At 43.6% G+C, this 20,696-nt stretch overlaps 1 protein-coding gene across 1 annotated transcript; it reads right to left on the minus strand.

Moving 5' to 3' along the window:
- Positions 1-206: 206 nt before the first annotated feature.
- On the minus strand, positions 207-6,677 carry LOC148686658 (uncharacterized). Its single transcript, XM_088665428.1, has 3 exons — positions 6,482-6,677; positions 5,622-6,148; positions 207-260 (listed from the first exon to the last, which is right to left on the minus strand). Exons 1-3 carry the CDS (start codon positions 6,675-6,677, stop codon positions 207-209), a joined length of 777 nt encoding a protein of 258 aa, XP_088521554.1.
- Positions 6,678-20,696: the final 14,019 nt, after the last annotated feature.

Genomic DNA, 20,696 nt, shown 5'->3' on the forward strand with positions numbered 1-20,696 from the left:
TGAGGGAATACGAACCTCAAGCTGAAAGTTTTTGTGCCCCTTACCCAAGAGGAAAAAAATTTTTTGGATTAGACATCATTGGAGACATACTGAACATTTTGTGTGGTATTTACATGGTATCCCATAATGCCATAATGAGACAGGGTATTGGACAGTATTTGGGCCCACACATCATTTGTTGGTTGGTTTTTGCTGGATGTTCAGATTCACATCACGTAGTAGGCTTTCCTTTCCTTTCCCTTTCCCTTTTCCTTTTCCACCTTCAATTGGGTAATGAAAGCAGAGATCGAGAGCAAGAAAGGCATCTGATAGGTGAGGAACCTGAGGTGGGGAAACAATAACTTTGGAATAAAATAAATCCCAACAGCAATGCTCCCTTTAAGGTTCAAATCTGGTCAAATATGAAAAAGAGAATAATTATATATCCTGGCTGGTCATGACTTACTTAAAATCTATGGAAGTATATAGTTCTTTAGGAATTCTCCACGAGGCTTTGCAATATTCTGATTGGTTTTCTCTCTCCCTCCACCTTCTATTTTATTCTTGGAGTACTTGGTGCAACCTATGGGTCACCTCATTATAGAGTGTTATCAGCATAGCAGTTTCCTTCATCCCCCTCTGCAGCCATGTTCTGACCTCAAAGGCACAATCTCAATGAGGCGTATTCAGAAAAGTACAAGTCACGGAGTTCTCTCTCTTTTGCTTCCTTTCCCAAATGTGCAGCTGATTTTTATCATGTGTTATCTTAATTACACAGTTTAAGGGCATGCACGGAAAAAAAATCATTTCTGGGATTCTCATATTTGCTAATAGAACATTGAGGTAATATCAGAAGTAAAACCTATTTCCAAGGCCTTTTTCAAATGTCACCCCCTCCACCTTCTGGTTCTAACCCATTCTGTGAAAATTAAAGAACAAGAGTGGTAGTGATTCCACCATTTTCTTTTCCCTGTTTAGGTGCTAATGTCTTTTAAACCATTACTTAGCAATGGGGATTTCAAATAGAACTGCTATTAGTGAAGATGCAGAATGTATTATTTATGTTAGTCATCATATCCTCTTCATAGAATTCATTTCTTTAATCTATTCATCTAAAGCAGGGGTGTTTAAAGTGTGAGATGCTTATGGAGTACAGTTCCCATCATCCCTGACCACTGGACATGCTGCCTGAGGCTAATGGGACCTGGAGTTTAGCAATATCTGGTGGGTCCCAAGTTCCTTACCCCTGATCTGAAGCAGGGGTAGGTAATCCCAGGATAAAATATAGAGGGGGACGACGACTCTGTATGCCACTTGAACTCATTGGAAGAAAAGTGGGGTAGAAAAATAATTAATTGAAGCTTATACCATTTTATAAAAGGGGAAAAAACTTTTAAATAAATTAATCTCAAAGTACTATCAAACTCCTTTCTTTCCATTTCAAAACAAATATGTGGGTTACAAAAATAAAGTATGAAAAAAACATGCCCAGCAAATGCCAGGGCCTGAGGGCAACAGAAAGCTTGTAAATAGTCTGTCAGAGATCATGAGGCACCTTTTGCTAGGCAATTCCTTTTGGGATGGAAGTTAGGCTCCTGGGAAGATGAGAGCAGGGAGTTTTGTAACTCCAAGCATTGTACATTTTGGCTTCTGGGAAAACAAAATTCAGTTTCACTCCCCGAATTTGGCAGCAAAGTGTGAATACATTGGAATCATGACTTCCAGACACCCAGAAGCTGGAGTTGCATTGTTTGGTTTTCTATTGTTGCAGCTTATCTCACTGTGTCATATGCCTGAAAATTGGAACCTTGCCTCCCCAGGATAACTTGCAGGAGGCAATGAAAGCTTGTACCTCTACTGCGTTCTTCAGTTTTCTTTTAATGGGTGAATAAAACAGTTCTGTCTGGAATAGCAAGTGTGCAGGTGTGTGTGTGTGTGTGTGTGTGTGTGTGTGTGAGAGAGAGAGAGAGAGAGAGAGAGAGAGAGAGATCCATTATCTAATTCTTAACTAACATGAGGCATTATAAAATGAGGAAACCAAACAAGTGTAAAAAGCTATAAAATTCATAACCCTCGACAGTTCCCTCTCCTTTGAGCGCTGAGGCTTGTACCCCTAACAATCTATTCAACCATCAAACCAACATGCTCAAAATAAATATTCCCATCTCAAATTCTGCATTCATTTATACTACTCAAAGTGTGGGAATGCTTGTGGAGAGCGGCAGGAAATGCACTTCAATGTCATAAAGAGGGTCCATTTTGTTGTGAACCTGGGTTCACTTGTATGCTTTTATTCCAAACCTGATAAATTATTTTCTGTTTGAAATTTTTGCTACAAGGGAGCAGTTGCTGGCCAAAAAAGGTGCTCCTACTTAAAGTTTTATCTCAATCTTCTTCCAAGGAACACATGGTAGTATACAAGCCATCCACTGGATTTCAACATCATAGCAACAATGCAAGGTGGTTGGGCTGAGAGCTAATGCTTGGATGACTGTCACCCAGTCAGCATTATGCCTGAGTGGGGATTTAAGCCCTGGTGCCACCATTCCTAGTCTCACTCTATCAACAATAAGGTTGGATAAATGTTTCCAAACTGTGGTCCATGTTTCTTCATGGCCACATGACAGCTACGGGTGAAGGCAAAGGCAAAGTGAATATAGCAATAAATATTAATTTTTACCTTGTGACATTAAGAAAGGCCTATTTATTGACTTAACAGTGATTATAATTTTTTTGCAGCAATATTGGCAAGGAGGCTTAAAGCAGTGCTGAGAAATGTAATACATAAAGATCAAACAGGGATTTTACCCTTAAAACAACTGAGAGATAATGTAAGAACAGTGTTGAATGTTACTGAATATTTTGAAAAATGTAGTGGCAAACAGCCCTGGTTTTTCTAGATGTTGAAAAAGCATTTGATAATGTTTCTTGGGGCTTTATGAGGAAGCTTATGGATATAATGGGATTTTGGAATGTGTTTTCAAGAGGGATTAATGTGATATACACAAAGCAATATGCCAATATTATAGTAAAAGGGATTTTGTCAGAAAAATGTATTATATCAAAAGGAACAAGACAAGGTTGCCCACTGTCACCATTATTGTTCATCTTAGTGCTAGAAGTGTTACATCTCTACATATTCAAGTATAGTAATGAGATACAAAGTATCAAAGTGGGACAACAAAATAATAAATTAAGGACATTTGCAGATGTAGTTTTATTTGTTGAAAACCCATTGGAAAATGTAGTGAATGTATTTGAGACAATAAAGCAGTTTGGTGCTTTAGCAGGTTTTTATTTAATAAGGATCATAGAATCATAGAGTCGGAAGAGACCACAAGGGCCATCCAGTCCAACCTTAGGATAAAACTAAAATGTTGGTAAAAGCCGGGGGGGGGGGGAGAGAAATGTACTGCCTAAGATGTTTTTGTTTTTTTTCAAACAATGCTGATAATATGTAATACTGGGTATTTCAAATGATGGCAAAAAGAATTGTGAAAGTTTATTTGGCAAGGAAAGAAACCAAGGATTAAATTTAAAATATTAGCAGATGCTAAAGAAAGAGGAGGATTCTCACTTCCAAATCTAAAATTATATAGTGGTACCTCGGGTTACAGACACTTCGGGTTACAAGCTTCGCTAACCTGGAAGTGGTTGCTCCATGTTAAGAACTTTGCCCCAGGATAAGAACGGAAATTGTGCGCCAGCGGTGCAGAGGCAGCAGGAGGCCCCATTAGCTAAAGTGGTACCTCAGGTTAAGAACCGTTTCAGGTTAAGAACGGACCTCCAGAATGAATAAAGTTCTTAACCCGAGGTACCACTGTATTATTAAGCAGCCTGCTTGACATGGATAAAGGAATGGATGATATAAAAAATGCCAGATTGTTGGATCTGGAAGTTTATGGCAGAAGATATGGATGGCATGTAGGGCTTTTGGGGGGGGGACTCACAGGAACTTAGTTCTGGCACCTCTCAAGTGGGCACCATTGCCATAATAAGAGAACAAGGGAGGTGTTAATGGTGAGTTCCACAACCTCTTTTTCTAGAAAAAGAGCACTGGGAATGCTTATCTGTGGCATGAAAGAAGTAAAGGTCCATAAATATTTTTCAAAATCATTGTGTAAGTAGAAGTTTGTTCAGAGTATGGGCCAGGTATAAAAACCTACTTGAAAGAAAAATGACATTGTGGTTTCCCCCCACAGAAGCTTGTGCTCAGAAAGAAATGCCGTAAATATGAAGAAGCACTGGGAGACTTACGGAGATATATTAAGTTATACTGAAAGTGGCTATAAACTTTTTTTTAAAAAAACAAACAAACCAAGATTGGAGTCAGGTTGGTTTCAGTATCATCAAGGAAATGAACTATTTAAAAACTATTTAAATGGTTTTATGGAACAATAATCTGATTTTGAAATGGGACTGCTTGAGAGTAATGAAAAATTGAAATCTAAAATGTATAAAATGTAAAGATGAATTGGTTTTGTTGGTTCTCTCTTTTTCTTTTCTATTTTTCTTGTTTTCTCTTTGTATTTTTATTATTCTGTATTGGAAACATTTAGAAAAAAGCTTTGGGGGTGTGGAGAGGGAGAAGTCCTTTATCTTGGACTGAGTACATACACAGGAAGGGGACAGTTGGAAGAGAGGGGTCCCTGCATGAAAGGCAGTGTAGAAAGGGTCTCCCTGTGTGAGAAACTGGGAGAAGACGTAGGCTCCCAGGTGGGAGATGGGAATGTCTACATGTGGATAAAAGACAGGATATACAGTGGAGCCTCGGTTTACAAACGCGATCCGTTCCACGGAGGCATTTGTAAACGGAGGCATTCACTCCCTGAAGGCACGCTTCTGCGTGTGCGCAAAGCGCTGATAGAGCGCTTCTGCGCAGGGCCGTTTTAAGCATGCCCGGCGCCCTGGCGCTGTGGTGCGACGGATCTCTCCGGCGCCCCCCACCCCGTTTCCCACCGCGGTGGGTGGGCAGGCTGTAGGGCCGCCCCCTGTTCTGACGCCTTCTATGCATCCAATGCTACAGAACCCGGATGTAAACACTTCCTGGGTCTTACAGGTATTTTCTTTCTCTTTCTCTTCTCTTCTTTCTCTTGATTTTTTATTATCCTTGTTCTGTAGACTGGTCTGATTATTACTGTATTTATGTCAAAAGAACTTTTTGGTGGTAAGAGCTGTTCTACAGTGGAACAGACTCATTTAGGAGGATGTTGACTCTCCTTCCTTGGAGGCTTTTAAGCAGAGGTTGGGTGGCCATCTGTCATGGATGCTTTAGCTGAGATTTCTGCATTGCAGGGGGTTGGATTAAATGACCCTTGGCATCCTTTCCAACTCTACAATTCCATGATTCTATTATTTTAGAAATAATAATAATAATAATAATAATAATAATAATAATAATAATATTCCAACCGAATATTAAAAACAGTACAGCATCAAACATTTAAAACTTCCCTAAACAGGGCGGGTGCCACTACCGAGAAGGCCCTCTGTCTGGTTCCCTGTAACCTCACTTCTCGCAATGAGGGAACCACCAGAAGGCCCTCGGTGCCAGATCTTAGTGTCCGGGCTGAATGGTGGGGGTGGAGACGCTCCTTCAGGTATACAGGACCGAGACCGTTTAGGGCTTTAAAGGTCAGTACCAACACTTTGAATTGTGCTCGGAAACGTACTGGAAGCCAGTGTAGATCTCTCAGGACCGGTGTTATGTGGTCCTGGCGACCACTCCCAGTCACCCGTCTAGCTGCCACATTCTGGATAAATTGCAGTTTCCGGGTCACCATCAAAGGTAGCCCAACGTAGAGCACATTGCAATAGTACAAGCAGGAGATAACCAGAGCATGCACCACTCTGGCGAGACAGTCTGCGGGCAGGTAGTGTCTCAGCCTGCGTACCAGATGGAGCTGGTGGACAGCCGCCCTGGACACAGAATTAACCTGTGCCTCCATGGACAGCTGTGAGTCCAAAATGACTCCCAGGCTGCGCACCTGGTCCTTCAGGGGTACATTTACCCCATTCAAGACCAGGCAATCCTCCACACCTGCCCGCCTCCTGTCCCCCCAAAACAGTACTTCTGTCTTGTCAGGATTCAACGTCAATCCATTAGCCGCCATCCATCCTCCAACCGCCTCCAGGCACTCACACAGGACCTTCACTGCCTTCACTGGTTCTGATTTAAAAGAAAGGTAGATCTGGGTGTCATCTGCATACTGATGAACACCCAGGCCAAACCCCCTGATTATCTCTCCCAGCGGCTTCATATAGATATTAAAAAGCATGGGGGAGAGAACGGAACCCTGAGGCACCCCACAAGTGAGTGCCCAGGGGTCTGAACACTCATCCCCCAACACCACTTTCTGAACACAGCCCAGGAGGAAGGAGCAGAACCACTGTATGACAGTGCCCCCAGCTCCCAGCCCCTCTAGATGGTCCAGAAGGATGTTATGGTTGATGGTGTCAAAGGCCACTGAGAGATGCAGCAGAACTAGGAAACAGCTCTCACCTTTGTCCCTAGCTCGCCGGAGATAATCAATCAGCGCGACCAAGGCAGTTTCAGTCCCATGGTGAGGCCTGAATCCCGATTGGAAGGGATCCAAATGGTCCACTTCTTCCAGGCATGCTTGGAGTTGTTCAGCAACCACCCACTCAATCACCTTGCCCAAGAATGGTAGATTTGAGACTGGGTGATAGTTGGCCATATTGGCCGAGTCTAAAGATTTTTTTTAAGAAGAGGTTTAATGACCGCCTCTTTCAGTGGGCCCATCGCCCAGCCCTTCCCGGCTCGCTTTTATTTGCCAGGATGGGCAAGGATCAAGGAGACAGGTGGTCAGTTTCACTCGTCCAAGCAGCCTGTCCACATCCTTGGAGGTAACAGATTGGAATTGATCCCATATAACATGACTAGACAGGGCTCTAGCACTCTCCCGCCCCGGCCCTGCTCCCACGGTGGAGTCTACCTCCTTCCGAATCTGAGCGACTTTAGCTGCAAAAAACTTTCCAAAAGCATTGCAGGAGATCTTGGGGTCCCTACCAGGCCCCGATGATGAAGGTGGTTCCGATAAATTGCGAACCACCTGAAAAAGTCTCCTGCTACTGTTTTCTGCAGATGCAATAGAAATGGTGAAGAAATTCCTCTTCACCGTCGCCATTGCCACTTGGTAGGCTCGATGTTGAGCTCTAACCCATGTCCGGTCTGATTCAGAATGAGTTTTCCGCCACCGGCGCTCTAGCCGTCTCAGCGATTGTTTCATCACCCTCAGCTCCGGGGAAAACAATCGGAGAGGGCACTTTGGAGCCAGACAGTCAATAGCCCTGGTTAACTCCGCATTCCAGCGGGCCACCAGGGAATCAGCTGAAAGGCCATCAACATGGGATAAAACATCCCCTACCACTCTCTGGAAGCCAATTGGATCCATTAAGTAGTGGGGACGGACCATCTGAATCGGTCCCACCTCCCTGCAGAGGGGAAGGGTGAATGTATTATCATTCACCTTGTATTCTTCCTTTGGGTTGTGGTATGGATTCAATCCAGAGGGACAGGAAAAGCATGAGCAATGAGAAGGTGGTGGTCCTCCTCAAGAATTGAGCTTCCCTCCCTCCAAGGGCAAGTTGCCCAAAGGCTCCTTCAAATCACCAATGAGAATTAGGTCTCTAATATTAAGAATGTAAGAAGAGTCCTGCCAATTCATGGCCAAAGGCCCATGCAGTTCAACATTCTATTTTCACAGTGGCCAGCCAGAATCCTATGGGAAGCCCACAAGTGGGAATTGAATGAAACATCACTATTTCCACTTCTGATACTCAGCAACTGGCTGTCAGGGCAAGGCATACTGTCTGTGGCTGTCAAGGGAGAAAAGTGTCATTGTGGCTGTTAGCCATTGGTAGCCTTACTGAATTCTTTCATTACTGAAGTCTTATGTACTAAATGTTCTTATCTACACAACACAATTGTCCCTCTTTAGGTGTTTATGTTCACTATTCATCTTGCTTTTTCAGTTCTTTACTAGCTGGGAGTGGGTGACACTCAGTACGATCGACTCTTTTCTCCTTTTGACTTGAGCTTGCTTTCATTTCACCTCCACACAGGACTCGCGACACACCTCTCTCTTACATTGCTGGTTCTTCTGGATTTTTTGGGTAATGACAGTTCCTCCTCTTTGTACATCTCTCTCTCTCTCTCTCTCTCTCTCTCTCTCTCTCTCTCTCTCTCTCTCTCTCTCTCTCTCTCCATGTCAATTGAATATAACATCTTATGCATCTGGGGGGGGGGGAGGCTCTGACCCAGGAAAGTATGTGCTATGCTTTCTGGTCTTTAAGGTTCCATCAGTCCCTTTTTACATTTGTACATCACTGACGTATTTCCGCTTGAGAACTTTGATCAGCCTTTTTCAAGACTGAGCCATGGACAGCAGTCTAGGGAAAGCCAGATAATGGGAACTCGATGCCATGTTTCATGCCATGACTCCAGCGACCAGCAGTGATCAAGACTCTGAGTCAGAGTCTCCAGAATCTCTGTCTTAAGATCTGGACATGTCCCAGAATAGGTTTGGGGTTCTGGCTCTGCTATTGGAACCAGGAGAACACTGAGCCTGGCACATATGAGCTGCCAGAAGAACCTCCTGTTTCACCAGGGCCTACAGGAGCAGAGCCAGGAATCTCACATGCACCTTCCCTCTAGGAACCCAATGTGATCTCACTGGTCCAGTAGTGCAGGGGACATGTCAAGTGGGAGTCTATGGAGAAGAGAAAGCATGCCCATCTTCAAGCCTGAGGGTTAGCCCTTTAAGAATCTGACAGTATCCAAAAGGGGGTGGAGCCCAGCAGTGGTAGTCCAGCGGCAAAGGCATAAAAAGTATTTCTCAGTCTTTGTTCTAGCAAGCTGTTCACTCTGTGGTCCTGAAGTGGCTGAGCTGGCATCAGACCATAACAAGACATTTCATATGAAAACTATCCTCTTACTATGCTGAATGGTGTGTTCCAGAGATCTGTATGGTATAGGTAAAGGTAACGGTCCATTAGGTGCAGTTGTGGACAACTCTGGGGTTGCGGCGCTCATCTCGCTCTACAAGCCAAGGGACCCGGCGTTTGTTCACAGACAGCTTCCGGGTCATGTGGCCAGCATGACTAAGCCACTTCTGGCAAACCAGAGCAGCGCATGGAAATGCTGTTTACCTTCCCGCCCGAGCGGTACCTATTTATCTACTTGCACTTTGACATGCTTTCGAACTGCTAGGTGGGCAGGAGCAGGAACTGCACAATGTGAGCTCACCCCATCATGGGGATTTGAACCGCCGACCTTCTTATCAGCAAGCCCTAGGCTCTGTGGTTTAGACCACAGCACCACCCACATCCCTCTGTATGGTATAGTAGTTACCTAATATACTCTTATGAGGCCAACGCATGGCAATATACTGATCCCATGTTCAGGTGCTTATGATGGACTAGGGACATATTGACATTTGGGAAATGTCTTCAATATCTTGAGAGTATCTGCTGCATCTTAGTAATGACAATGAAGAAGTTGTTGAGGCACATAGCCAAAGCAAGGAAGCATTTTTGTACTGGACAACTTGAAGCAGACAAAATATCCTAAACTGTTCATAAGCCCATCTGAAGCTAAAAGTCCAAGAAATTCCTCCGCTGTGTCACCAACCTTTTCATTTCCCAGAAGGCAGAAGAAGGAACAAGAGGATCTTCTATCTTGGACCTGGTCCTCACCAACAGAGAGGAACTGATGGACAAAGTGGTGGTACTCAGTAACTTTGGAGGAAGTGATCATGTCCTCCTGGGTTTCATGACACACAGGGAAGGGAAAGCTGTGAGTAGTTGGACAGGCACTTTGGACTTTAAGAAGACCAGTTTCAAAAAGCTTAAGGAGCTACTGGGTGAGATCCTATGGTCAGAAATACTTAAAGAGAAGGGAGTCCAAGAAGGATGGGAGTTTTTTAAAAAAGAATATATGGAAGGCCCAAATGCATACATTTCCAACAAAAAAGAAAAATGGGAGGCAATGCAGGAAATCAGATGAAGAGACCAAGTTTTCTTATTCATGACTAAGAACATTTACCACATCCTGGGAAATCCCAGGCTGTTTCAGCAGGTGGCATGTGGCACATTTGCCAGGGTTGAGTACATTTCCTTTGTCAAATTCCCAGATGGTTCTATCAGTTGTCTGTGCCTTGTGTTTCACTCTTTCCAAATTCTGGTTCAATTAGGCAAAAGAAATCTGTATCGGTGTATGTACAGTTTTCCATCATGTCAAGGTCTGTTGGGTCCCTTCACTCTATTTGCATCTATTTACCATTTCTTTATCATCATTGAGTTCACACACTTTGATAAAACACTGCAAAAAATAGCAACCTTGATACAATTGCACACTTCTCACACCCCCACCCCCTGATGTTATATTGGGGTGTGTGCCATGACTGTGGAATCAGAGTCACAGTCTTCAGGAGAATGAAGTCAAGGAATTCAAACCAGAAGTGGAATGGCATACAGACATCACCCTTCGACTGTGTGCCTCAACAACTTCTGCACCATCATTACCAAGTTGCAACAGATACTCTCAGGATATTGAAGACATTTCCAAATGTCAATATGTCCTGACTCACCTATCACAGAGGCTCCAGTGAGACCAGAGTAGCTTCCTCTCTATCTGAGTGGCAGACTTACTGAATAGACTGAGCTACTTTCACTGAAAAGGCACCTCCCCTGTTGTGGGCAGGGTGAGCAACTGGGATGCAGCTGCTGCTTGATCTCAGTTTGATTGCTGCTGAGGCAAAATCAAAGCTCTGTTCTCCTGAGCTGTGCAGCAGGTCCAGTCTGATATCATTGCTTTCATAATAATCTGTACATGGAGAAAACACCACATAGAATATTGATGCAATTGAATGAACACATCATTCAAGAGTAGCAATCATAGTTAGTATGCATGCATGCATGCATGTGTGTGTGTGTGTGAATGTGTGCACGCAGTGTTTATTCAGGTGGATGGGCACACTGTTAATATAGAGAAGAGGAAAATGAAAAACCCACCAACAGTCTCTGTCCAGACTTCAGAACAGGACTCCTAATGCATTGGTTCCCCATCATAAGGCAGAGTATGTAATTCAGAACTACAACTTATCTCCCCCCCCCACACACACCATATAACCTCCTGTCATCTAATGATAGCTTTATTCTTGTATCTTCTTGATCTCTTTATCGGACAATACGTTGACTGTATGAGAAAACTGGTACATATTTATTAATCTGTATGTGTATAAAACTCAAAATGCCAATCAAGTAAGTGAAATATGCAAGCCTCTCCATAACCCCCACTTAATTTTAAGTTCTGCATTTAAACCTCACTTTGCTAAATTCTTGCACTGATTGTTTTCTTATGCAACCTTCACCATCCCCTTTAGCTTCCCCCTCCTTCCCATCTGGGGACATAAAATAGTAATTAACACATAATTGCAAAAATTAAATTAAATTCCTAGCCTTCCCTTATTTGACCTTCAATGCACTGTGCCCTTCTGCTGGTGTTCCAGTAGGCCAGTGATGCTTTCTCAGAAGCATAGTGGAGTGGGTGTTACTGTTTTTTAATCAGAAATACCAAAGGCTGGATCTTATGTGGTCTTTGGCAGTGCGAGGGTTGTTTCAAACCTCACATACACCTGAAAGGAAAGATGCCCTCCCAAATATTCTACCACTTCTTGCAAAAACAAGAAAACAGGTATTAGTTCCTCCCTGTTAGAGTACAGAGTGATGTGGTCACTTGTACAAGCTTCCACACAAAGGCATTTGTGGTGGAGAGCGGGACATCAGGCTTGGGCCCCAAATGTTGCCCTTAGGACTCTCCCTAGGCCACACCACTTTCCCTAGGCTTCACCTCCCACCAGGTCTTCTCTGATCCCTCCTTTTTTGCCTGGATGGAATATGTCAATAAGCTGTGATGATACCTCTTGCTGAAAAGAGAATGGAGAGTGTGTGCATAGAAACTTCTGATTTTTTTGAATAGCTAGAAAGTAGCCTACTTTACAAAAGTGATAGCCTCATCAGTTGCTCCATTCACACTTCGCCTCTGGTCCCCACTGTTAATAACAGGTGGTCCTTGGAAGCTTTCCCACAGAGTAATGTGGCCCTAAGCCTGAAAAATGTCCCTCACCCTTGATTCTTGGAACGTTCTGCTGGCTGTTGGCTTTCTGCTCATTTTGTTTGGGTTTTTCGTTTTACTCAATCCGCTGATGGAAAATTAAAATGAATTCATCGTGTAATCTTATTAAGATCATACATTTTGGAGAAGGAAAGCTCTTCTGCCTTGCAGCCATGCTCATTCATGAGAAAGGCTTTGGAAGCAAACCCTGAGGGGAAAATGCATATCTTCTGCCTTGTGGGACACCTTCAGGAGAAGAAACCCCCTACACAAATCCAGGGTGGAGTCCCTAAGATGATTGGATGGCATCAGTGAGGCCAAAAATGAGGTTTTGTCATTTGGGCAGCCCCAAACCTTCATGCCCAGACCTGGCCCCCTCCCCCCAAAAGGTTACTCTGGTGCTCCTAATGCAGCAAAGACAATGCAGGAAGCAGCAGTCACGAGTTACTGGTCTCTACAGACACAGCAGGGGCTGTGATTCTCCAGCAGACTATTATTACACGCTACTCCCTCCCAGAATTCGACACGCTGTCATCCTGGGACCAACATAAAATCCGGGCCTGGATTCTTACAAGGGACGAGGCCATGGACCGGGCCCAGTCCACCACAGCCCGCCTCTCTATGTGGTTTCCTAAAGTGAAAGTGGTAAGATCACTTGCCAACTACTTGATAGACCTGACGGAGCCCAATTTGAGAAGAGCGTTTACTATGGCCCGTTTCCATTCTATACCCACGGCCTTCCTGCAGGGGATTTACTCTAAGACCCCTATTACTCAGCGCCTATGCCCATGCACAATGAATGAAATAGAGGACTTTCTACATTTCTTTTTCTACTGCCCCATTTATGAGCCAATAAGATCTAAGCTCCTCCTCTTGATCCCAACCACCATTACATCTGAGGAAGACTGTTTGAAATTGCTTCTTGTGGATGCAAATCCCCTAATTTCATGTGGGGTGGCAATCTTCATAGTGCAGGCTCTGAAACTCAGGGCTACCCTGACAGGGTAGTGTGTCCTAGACCTGGACCTGTTTTAATTCTCTCTATTTCATTTTTAACTGAATGTGCCGAGCCTATTTTGGGCTATTTTATGCTTTACATATATCTGCATATTAGATTTTTGGTGCTGGCACCTAAATCTTTGCATTGCTTTGTTGCTTGTCTCTGGCATTTTGTATTGTTTTTATTTTGCTATGGCTGTATGCTAATGCAATAAAGGTTTGATTTGATTCTCCAGCAGTTTGACTTCACCCACAGGACCATGCGCCATTGTCTCTGAAAATGGTCAACAACATACATATATCCTCATACCATAGGTGTGCATTGATCTGGAAAATGAGGGAAAGAAAATAATCAAGAGGAAATACATTTCAGATTATTTCTTTCCTTCAGCTTCTCCAGTATATACAAGAACCATCTTCTTCCGTGAAGTTCTGGAGCTCATATTCATACAAGGCTATGAACCACTTTCAGGGAATAATGGAATATCCACATTCTCCTAGAGAAAGGAGAAAACCAATCAGCACATCTCAAGGTATGAAGGAAATATTTTGGTCACTGGCATCTCCCAGTTAGAAGGAAAAGAAATGGCATATATCAGGCCTTATTTCTTATGCAGTGTCTATTTTGGACAACTGCAATTATTAATCACCAAAATTTCATTTACACACAACTTTCATATTCTTACAGCAAGGGTCACTGACTAGCTAGCACCCATTAGACACAGATGAAGTCTCTGCCTACTGTGAACTAGAGGCAACTTCTTCTTTTAAAAAAGTATTAAAGAATGTTTTAATAGAACATTTGATATTAATATGTATCTGGTTAAAGAAGAGATATAACTTCAACTATATTTAGAGATATGTACTATATTTACAGGTGGTTATGGGGGTGACTGTGGAAAGGAAGGTCTGTTGCTGACCTTTTTTTTGCCCATGGATGTCAGGGATGAGGAACCTGTGGATCTCTAGATATTGTTGGACTACAATTCCCATCAGTTCTAGCTGGCTCTGGCCAGTCATAAGGGATGATGATAGTTGTAATCCAACAGTTTCTGGAGGATTATGGGTTCCCTATTCCCAATATATGGGTATGCATTACCTATGATGGATAGCTCAGTTGGTATAGTACGTGACTTAATCTCAGGCTCATGGGTTCAAGACCCACCGATCAATAATAATAATAATAATAATTCTTGCATTGCATGAGATTGGATTAGATTATTCTTGCAGTCTCTTCTAACTCTATAATTCTATGATTCTATGTCAGGCATAAGCAAACTTGGCCCTTCAGATGTTTTGGGACTACAACTTCCATCATCCCTGACCACTGGTCCCGTTTGCTAGGGATGATGGCAGTTGTAGTCCCAAAGCATATGGAGGGCTGAGGTTGCCTATGCCTGTTCTATGTGCTTGAGAATGTACATCCACCAGTCTTCCACTTAGAGATTTAAACTACTAAATCAGAGACGAGGATCATAGAATCATAGAATCATAGAGTTGGAAGAGACCACAAGGGCCATCCAGTCCAACCCCCTGCCAAGCAGGAAACACCATCAAAGCATTCCTGACAGATGGCTGTCAAGCCTTTGCTTAAAGACCTGTGACCCTCTAGAACAGGGAACCTGTGACCCTCTAGAACAGGGACATCCAGCTCCCAAGAGACTGCGATCTACTCCCAGAATAAAAAGGTGGCAGTGATCTACCCCTTTTTTTGGGGGGGGAGACCAAACTTGTTGACCTTCTTTTAGGGAGGCAGGTCAAAATTGTTGAGCTTTTGGCTGACCTTTTCTTTCTGATGAGAAAGTCGCTCATCAGAAGATCACAGTGATAACTCCGTCTGCCACTTTTGCGATCATGTGTGAGTGAAGGACAGGGGAGGAGGCGGGGGTGGATATCTTCCCCCCCAGGAGGAAATAGAGACCGCGATCGACCGCTAGCTGTCGGGGATCGACCAGTCGATTGCGGTCGACTGGTTGGACATCCCTGCTCTAGAAGTTACTGCAGATACTCCAAGTGTCCCTGTTTTCCATGGACAAGCTGCAGAGGGAAATAAGGGGCAGATTGGGCTCATCAGCTTGGAAGGTAGCCAATGTAGAAGGAAAACTCTGATCCTAAACTTCTGCTGCTTTGTGGGAAATTGTGTCCATTGCTTTTTTTTCTAAAAAAAAAAAGTTTAGGGGTACTCTCGTTTTCCTACTCATATTGAAATGCTGCCCCTCAATGAGGCCAAACTTAGATTCACAAAATGTTTAGGGATATGCATACCCCTGCGTACCCCCAGAAAAAAAGCACTGGGTAAGCCAGTCCTCGTTCCAGTAGTGATCCTTGAGGTACTCATTCTTATTTTTATTTTTTTGCATCCCTTCAACATCCCCCATAATTAGATGTTCCAGGAGCACTCTGAGTGCGTCCCAGGGCTGCTGAGTATTCCCTGGATCCTCAACCTCATTGTCCCCACTCCACCTGGGGCTGACAAGGTGATTTCCCTCTAATGAGAGTCAGGTCCCATATGTACCATCATTTAAACAGCATATTTAAACAGACTTTAAACAGTCACCATCCTCAGAGAACTACAGTTCCCAAAGTAGTTTTATATTCAATACCTCTTCCCAGGGATTTCTTAACAACTCTCAGCATCCTTGATGAACTACAGTTCCAATGGTTGTGGGGGGGGTTGGGGTTGGTTTTTTTTAGGGAAGGAAGGACTGTTCAAAGTTGAATACTACTGCTTTAAATGTAGTGGAAAGAATATAAGGTAAAAGGACCCCTGACCATTAGGTCCAGTTGCGGACAACTCTGGGGTTGCGGCACTCATCTTGCATTATTGGCCGAGGGAGCCGGTGTACAGCTTCCAGGTCATGTGGTCAGCATGACAAAGCCGCTTCTGGCGAACCAGAGCAGCGCACGGAAATGCCGTTTACCTTCCTGCTGTGGCGGTAACTATTTATGTACTTGCACTTTGATGTGCTTTCGAACTGCCAAGTTGGCAGGAGCTGGGACCGAGCAATGGGAGCGCACCCTGTCGCGGGGATTTGAACCACTGACCTTCTGATCGGCAAGCCCATGGCTCAGTGGTTTAGACCACAGCACCACCCACGTCCCTCAAAGAATATAGGGGTGTCTCAATAGTGGGAGAGAAGAAAAAGGGAATTCAAAAAGAAGAGCAGCCTCCCAATTTCCTATGCAGACTTCAGTTCACTGTGTGATGGATTATTTTCCTTTCCCTCCTCTCTCCTCTTTCTCTCTTACACACAGAGTACTCTCTTACACACAGAGTTATGTGGCATAAGCTTTTTGTAAACTAGTAAAGCAGGTCAAGGAGCACCTTAGACTTTCTATGCATCTTGAGCCACTTAGAGAACAGGTAGGCACTAAATGCAATACACAAAATGAAGTGGTTTTGGTTTGTTTTCCAGCCTTGCATCAAAATATCAAAAGCCTTCTACAAAGTAACTCAGAGCAGGTTTTTGCAGTGTGACTATCCCTGTTATGTGGAACATCATACCTGCTGAGATATGACAGGCATCCAATATTTGAAGTTTCTGCAAACAATTGAAGACAATTGTTTCAACAAGGTTTTCCAGCTGGATGAAAAAGCATTTGCCTTCGGTGTTTACTCTGTATTGTTTTAAAAACTGTATTTACCTGGGGTTTTTTTGGGAGGCAGGTACCATTTAAAGTACTGTTTCAGTTGTTTTTATGAACGATTGTGAAAAGTGCTGTATCAATTAATGAAGTGCATTAAAAATAAAAGCAAAAAATTGTGAGCCATTCTGGAACCTTTTAGGACAGTTCATGTTTTCTTGTAAAAAATTAAATGGAAATGTTGAGTAGTAGCCAACTAAGTTCTAATCAGAGTAAACCTGCTCAAATTAATGAGCCAAAGTTAGGTATGTCCATTATTTTCAATGGGTCTCCTTTGAGTAGGACTAATACTGCCTTCCACTCATGGTTGTCATCATTAAAAAGAATGCCCAGAACATTTTCAGTTTGAGAACATAATCCTTTGAGTGATTCCTCCGGAATTTAATTTGCAAGTTTCAAAAATCTAGTTTTGCCTGCAACAGATATATTCATGCTATTTTCATCCTGAGATTTGGGAATGATGTTCGTAGTAATTTGACCTTCCTTAAAGAAACAACACTGTTATTTTCTGCGGCACCACATAACATTGTTGACTCATGCTTAGTTTGTTTTTCTCCATTTTGCTCTTCTTACATTGTTTAAGGTTGGAAGGGAGCACCTCTTTTTTTCAGGAGTGGAGCATAATAAAGGCCCCCCTGGCCCACGAGGTCACATTTACTCTATGTATTTAAAATAAAAATAAGTAAAGGTGTTCCAAGTGGAAAAGAGAAGCATAAATCCAAGAAAACAGGTGGGTAACCACCAAAGAAAACATCTTAACTGTCAGAGTTCAGCCTCTTCTTTCAAAGTATATCCTGGAACATGATGTCAACCCCATTATGCCTTGTGAAAATGCACTACAGCGAAGGGAGTGCTCTCATGCTCAGGTACGGCTGTCAGGCTTCCCACAGGGACCTGGATCTCTCCCACTGTGAGAGCAGGACACTGAACGAGATAGACCTTTGGTTTGACCCAACAAGGCTCTTCTTATAGAAGTGCCTAATGAAAGCCCTTCTGGCTTGGACCAAAGGCCCGTCCTCAGCATCTTGGTTTCAAGAGTGACAAGCAACATAATTCCAGGAAGCCCACAAGCAAGGCAGTAAGCGAAAGAAAATAAGAAGTGTCCTTCTGTATTAGACCAAGGATCTGCCTAGTTGCGCCTCCTGCACCTTACAATAGCCACTCAGATGTTTTTGAGAAGCCCACAAGCAGGCCATGAAAGCAATGGAAGAATCCCAGCCGGGCACCCAGTGGGTACATGTTTCATTGTTTTTTCCTTGCAAGGAGGAAGAGCAGCAAAAGCACTAGGGGAGTGTGACCCTTGAAAGAACTTGTGGTCTGCAGTGGCAATTTCTGCTGCAAAAACACTGGCAAACAGTATTGTGTGGGGAATGTGGGAATTACTAGAAATTAGGCTAGTATGGAAGACACCAGGGAAATCAGTCAATGTGTGCTCACTTTACATCTTGTTGAAAATAACTCTTAAAAAATAGATCCCAATAAACTAAACCTAAAACTAATAAAAAAATCATTTTCTACCTAGTCCCTGCATTGGGAATAGTTCCTATTTATGCTGATAACACTCATCTTGGGTCACTTTCAGTAATTAGTGGTCTCCCTGGAAAACCAACTTCAGAGTGAATTTTTGAATAAAGTAAAAAATAGTTTTGGTGTATGGCAATCTTCAGCAAAATCATCACGTAGAAAGGGTTGGATGTGAGCTAGGTTAGCTGAAATTGGGTCGCACTGAAATCAAGTGGAACAAGCACATGGGGAAAGACAGAGCAAGCATCTTCAGGTAAGGTTGGCAATGTCCTTTGCCTGAAACCCTGGAGAGTCAGTGTAAACAACACTGATGGACTTTAGATGGTCCAAAGGCCTGATGTGGTATAAAATAGCTTCATTTGTTTCTATTGCTCCAATGAGCCATATATCATGCTAGAATAGTTGTCTTGCATGCAGAACATTCTGAGTTCACTACCTGGCATCTCCAGGTAGGCTAAAAACTTTCCCCTGCCTGAAACCCAAGCTAAGGGAAGGGCCACAGTGCAGTGACAGAGCACCTGCTTTGCATGCAGAAGGCCTTAAGCTCAACACTTGGGTTCTTCAGATAGGGATGGAAAAGATTACCTGCCTAAAACCCTGGAGAGCTGCTGCCAGCCGGTGTTGATAATATTGAGCTACATAGGCCAGTAGTCTGACTTGGTATAAGGCAACTGCCTATCTTCCCATGTTAACTGACACCTACTAAAGACATTCCTTTATCAACAGGCCTTTTAAGAGAATATATTTATCCTGGTCTGCTTCTGTATTGGTTCTGATTATTATTTTTTTGGTAAGTTTGAATTGTTGATGTTCTTATTAGGAACCTAGGAAGCTGCCTTATACCAAGGTAGACCATCTAGCTGGACAGTGGCTCTCCAGGATTTCTGATGCACGTCCCTCATAGCCTGGAGATGCCATTGGGGATTGAACTGGGACCTTCTGCTTGTAAGGCAGATGCTCAACCTTTCTCTTGCTTTGTTGTTAATCATTCAGGGGCTTTCATGGGAAACAGCTAAGAGAAAATGAAATGAATACATTTGTGGGTTCAGGTCTTCATATTTTTGGCCTTGTTATTTGGCAACACTATAGTTGCTATAGTCCCCTTTGCCCCTGGCACAGCGCAGCGATGCCAAGAGGGCCTCTTCCCAATGATATTGTATGAGGGCTAATTAATGGCCTCTCGTTTCCATAGCAACCTCATGCTTTGCTCTTAGGCTTTCTCCAAGTGGCAATTCAATTGCTTCTATTACCCTAGCATCCATGTATTTCTTAATAAAGCAAGCTGATGAAACTTGCTTGCTCCCACATCAGACTGGCAACGATAGTAATTGAATTAGGAAAATATTGAGTGGAGGGTGGGGAGGAGGTTTAAGCAGGCTTGCAGCATGTCCTGTTTCCTCTCAGTTTAATATGAGCCTTGCATTCCCCTCCCCATCTCCTCCTTCCCACTTGCCTGAAGCAGGAAAGAAGCAGGACATTTTATCTTCTGTTCCTCTGAAGAGTTTATTTTCCTCTTATTTTATCCCACTAGGGATATTTATGGTAATAATTCATTAAACAAGAAAAGACAGCACCAGAGAGCAATGTAAGGGGTGGTCTTGCCCAGGATATCAATGAAGGACTTAAAAGAAATATTGGTAAGTTCTCTGGGACTACAGAACAACTTTTTCAGACTGAGAGCCACACTCCCTTCTGAGCAACCTTCTAGGGGCCAGTTGTCAGTGGTGGTTGGGGACAGAGGCAAAACTAGTTGGGGCAACAAATGTAACTGTTACCTTTGCGTTAGGTTAGTTTGTACACATGTTCCTCAGGCAAGCAAGAAGCATTATAAGAGTTCTAGGGCACATTCCAGTCAGACAAAGACACCCAAGGCCTGTACAAAGCAGGGCCAGTAAGGGATGTGGCCAGGGAGGGTATGTGGCCTAGGGAAGAGTTCCAAATGTTGTATTCGATGCACAGGCCTGAGGTACCCCACCCTTGCTCTAAGGTGTGCTGACCAGACAAAATACGATTGGGCAAATTTCTTTTTTAAAAAAGCAACCAGCCAAATGCGTTCAGAACCCTTTCACCTCCCTCTATCATGTCAGTCACCTCTTGGCCACCCAGAGACCCCCTCAACCCAGCAGCACCAGGAATGCAGCACACGTTAGCTGTCTGAAAGATTGTATTCCCTCGTATGAACCTGCCTGGGTTCTGAGATCTTCAGGGAAGGCCCTTCCCTCAGTCCTTCCACCCTCACAGGCACACTTGGTGGGGATGTGGGAGAGGGCCTTCTTGGTGGCTGCTCCTAGACTTTGTTACTCCCTCCCTAAAGAAACCAGACTGGCTCCCTCCTTGCTGTCCTTCTACCAGGAAGTGAAGACTTTCTTGTTGTAACAAACTTTGAGGAACTGACTGCTTGAATGAAAGGGCT

This window comes from Zootoca vivipara, chromosome Z2 (assembly GCF_965207765.1).
Source record: "Zootoca vivipara chromosome Z2, rZooViv2.hap1.1, whole genome shotgun sequence".
In the NCBI taxonomy this organism is placed as follows: Eukaryota; Metazoa; Chordata; class Lepidosauria; order Squamata; family Lacertidae; genus Zootoca; species Zootoca vivipara.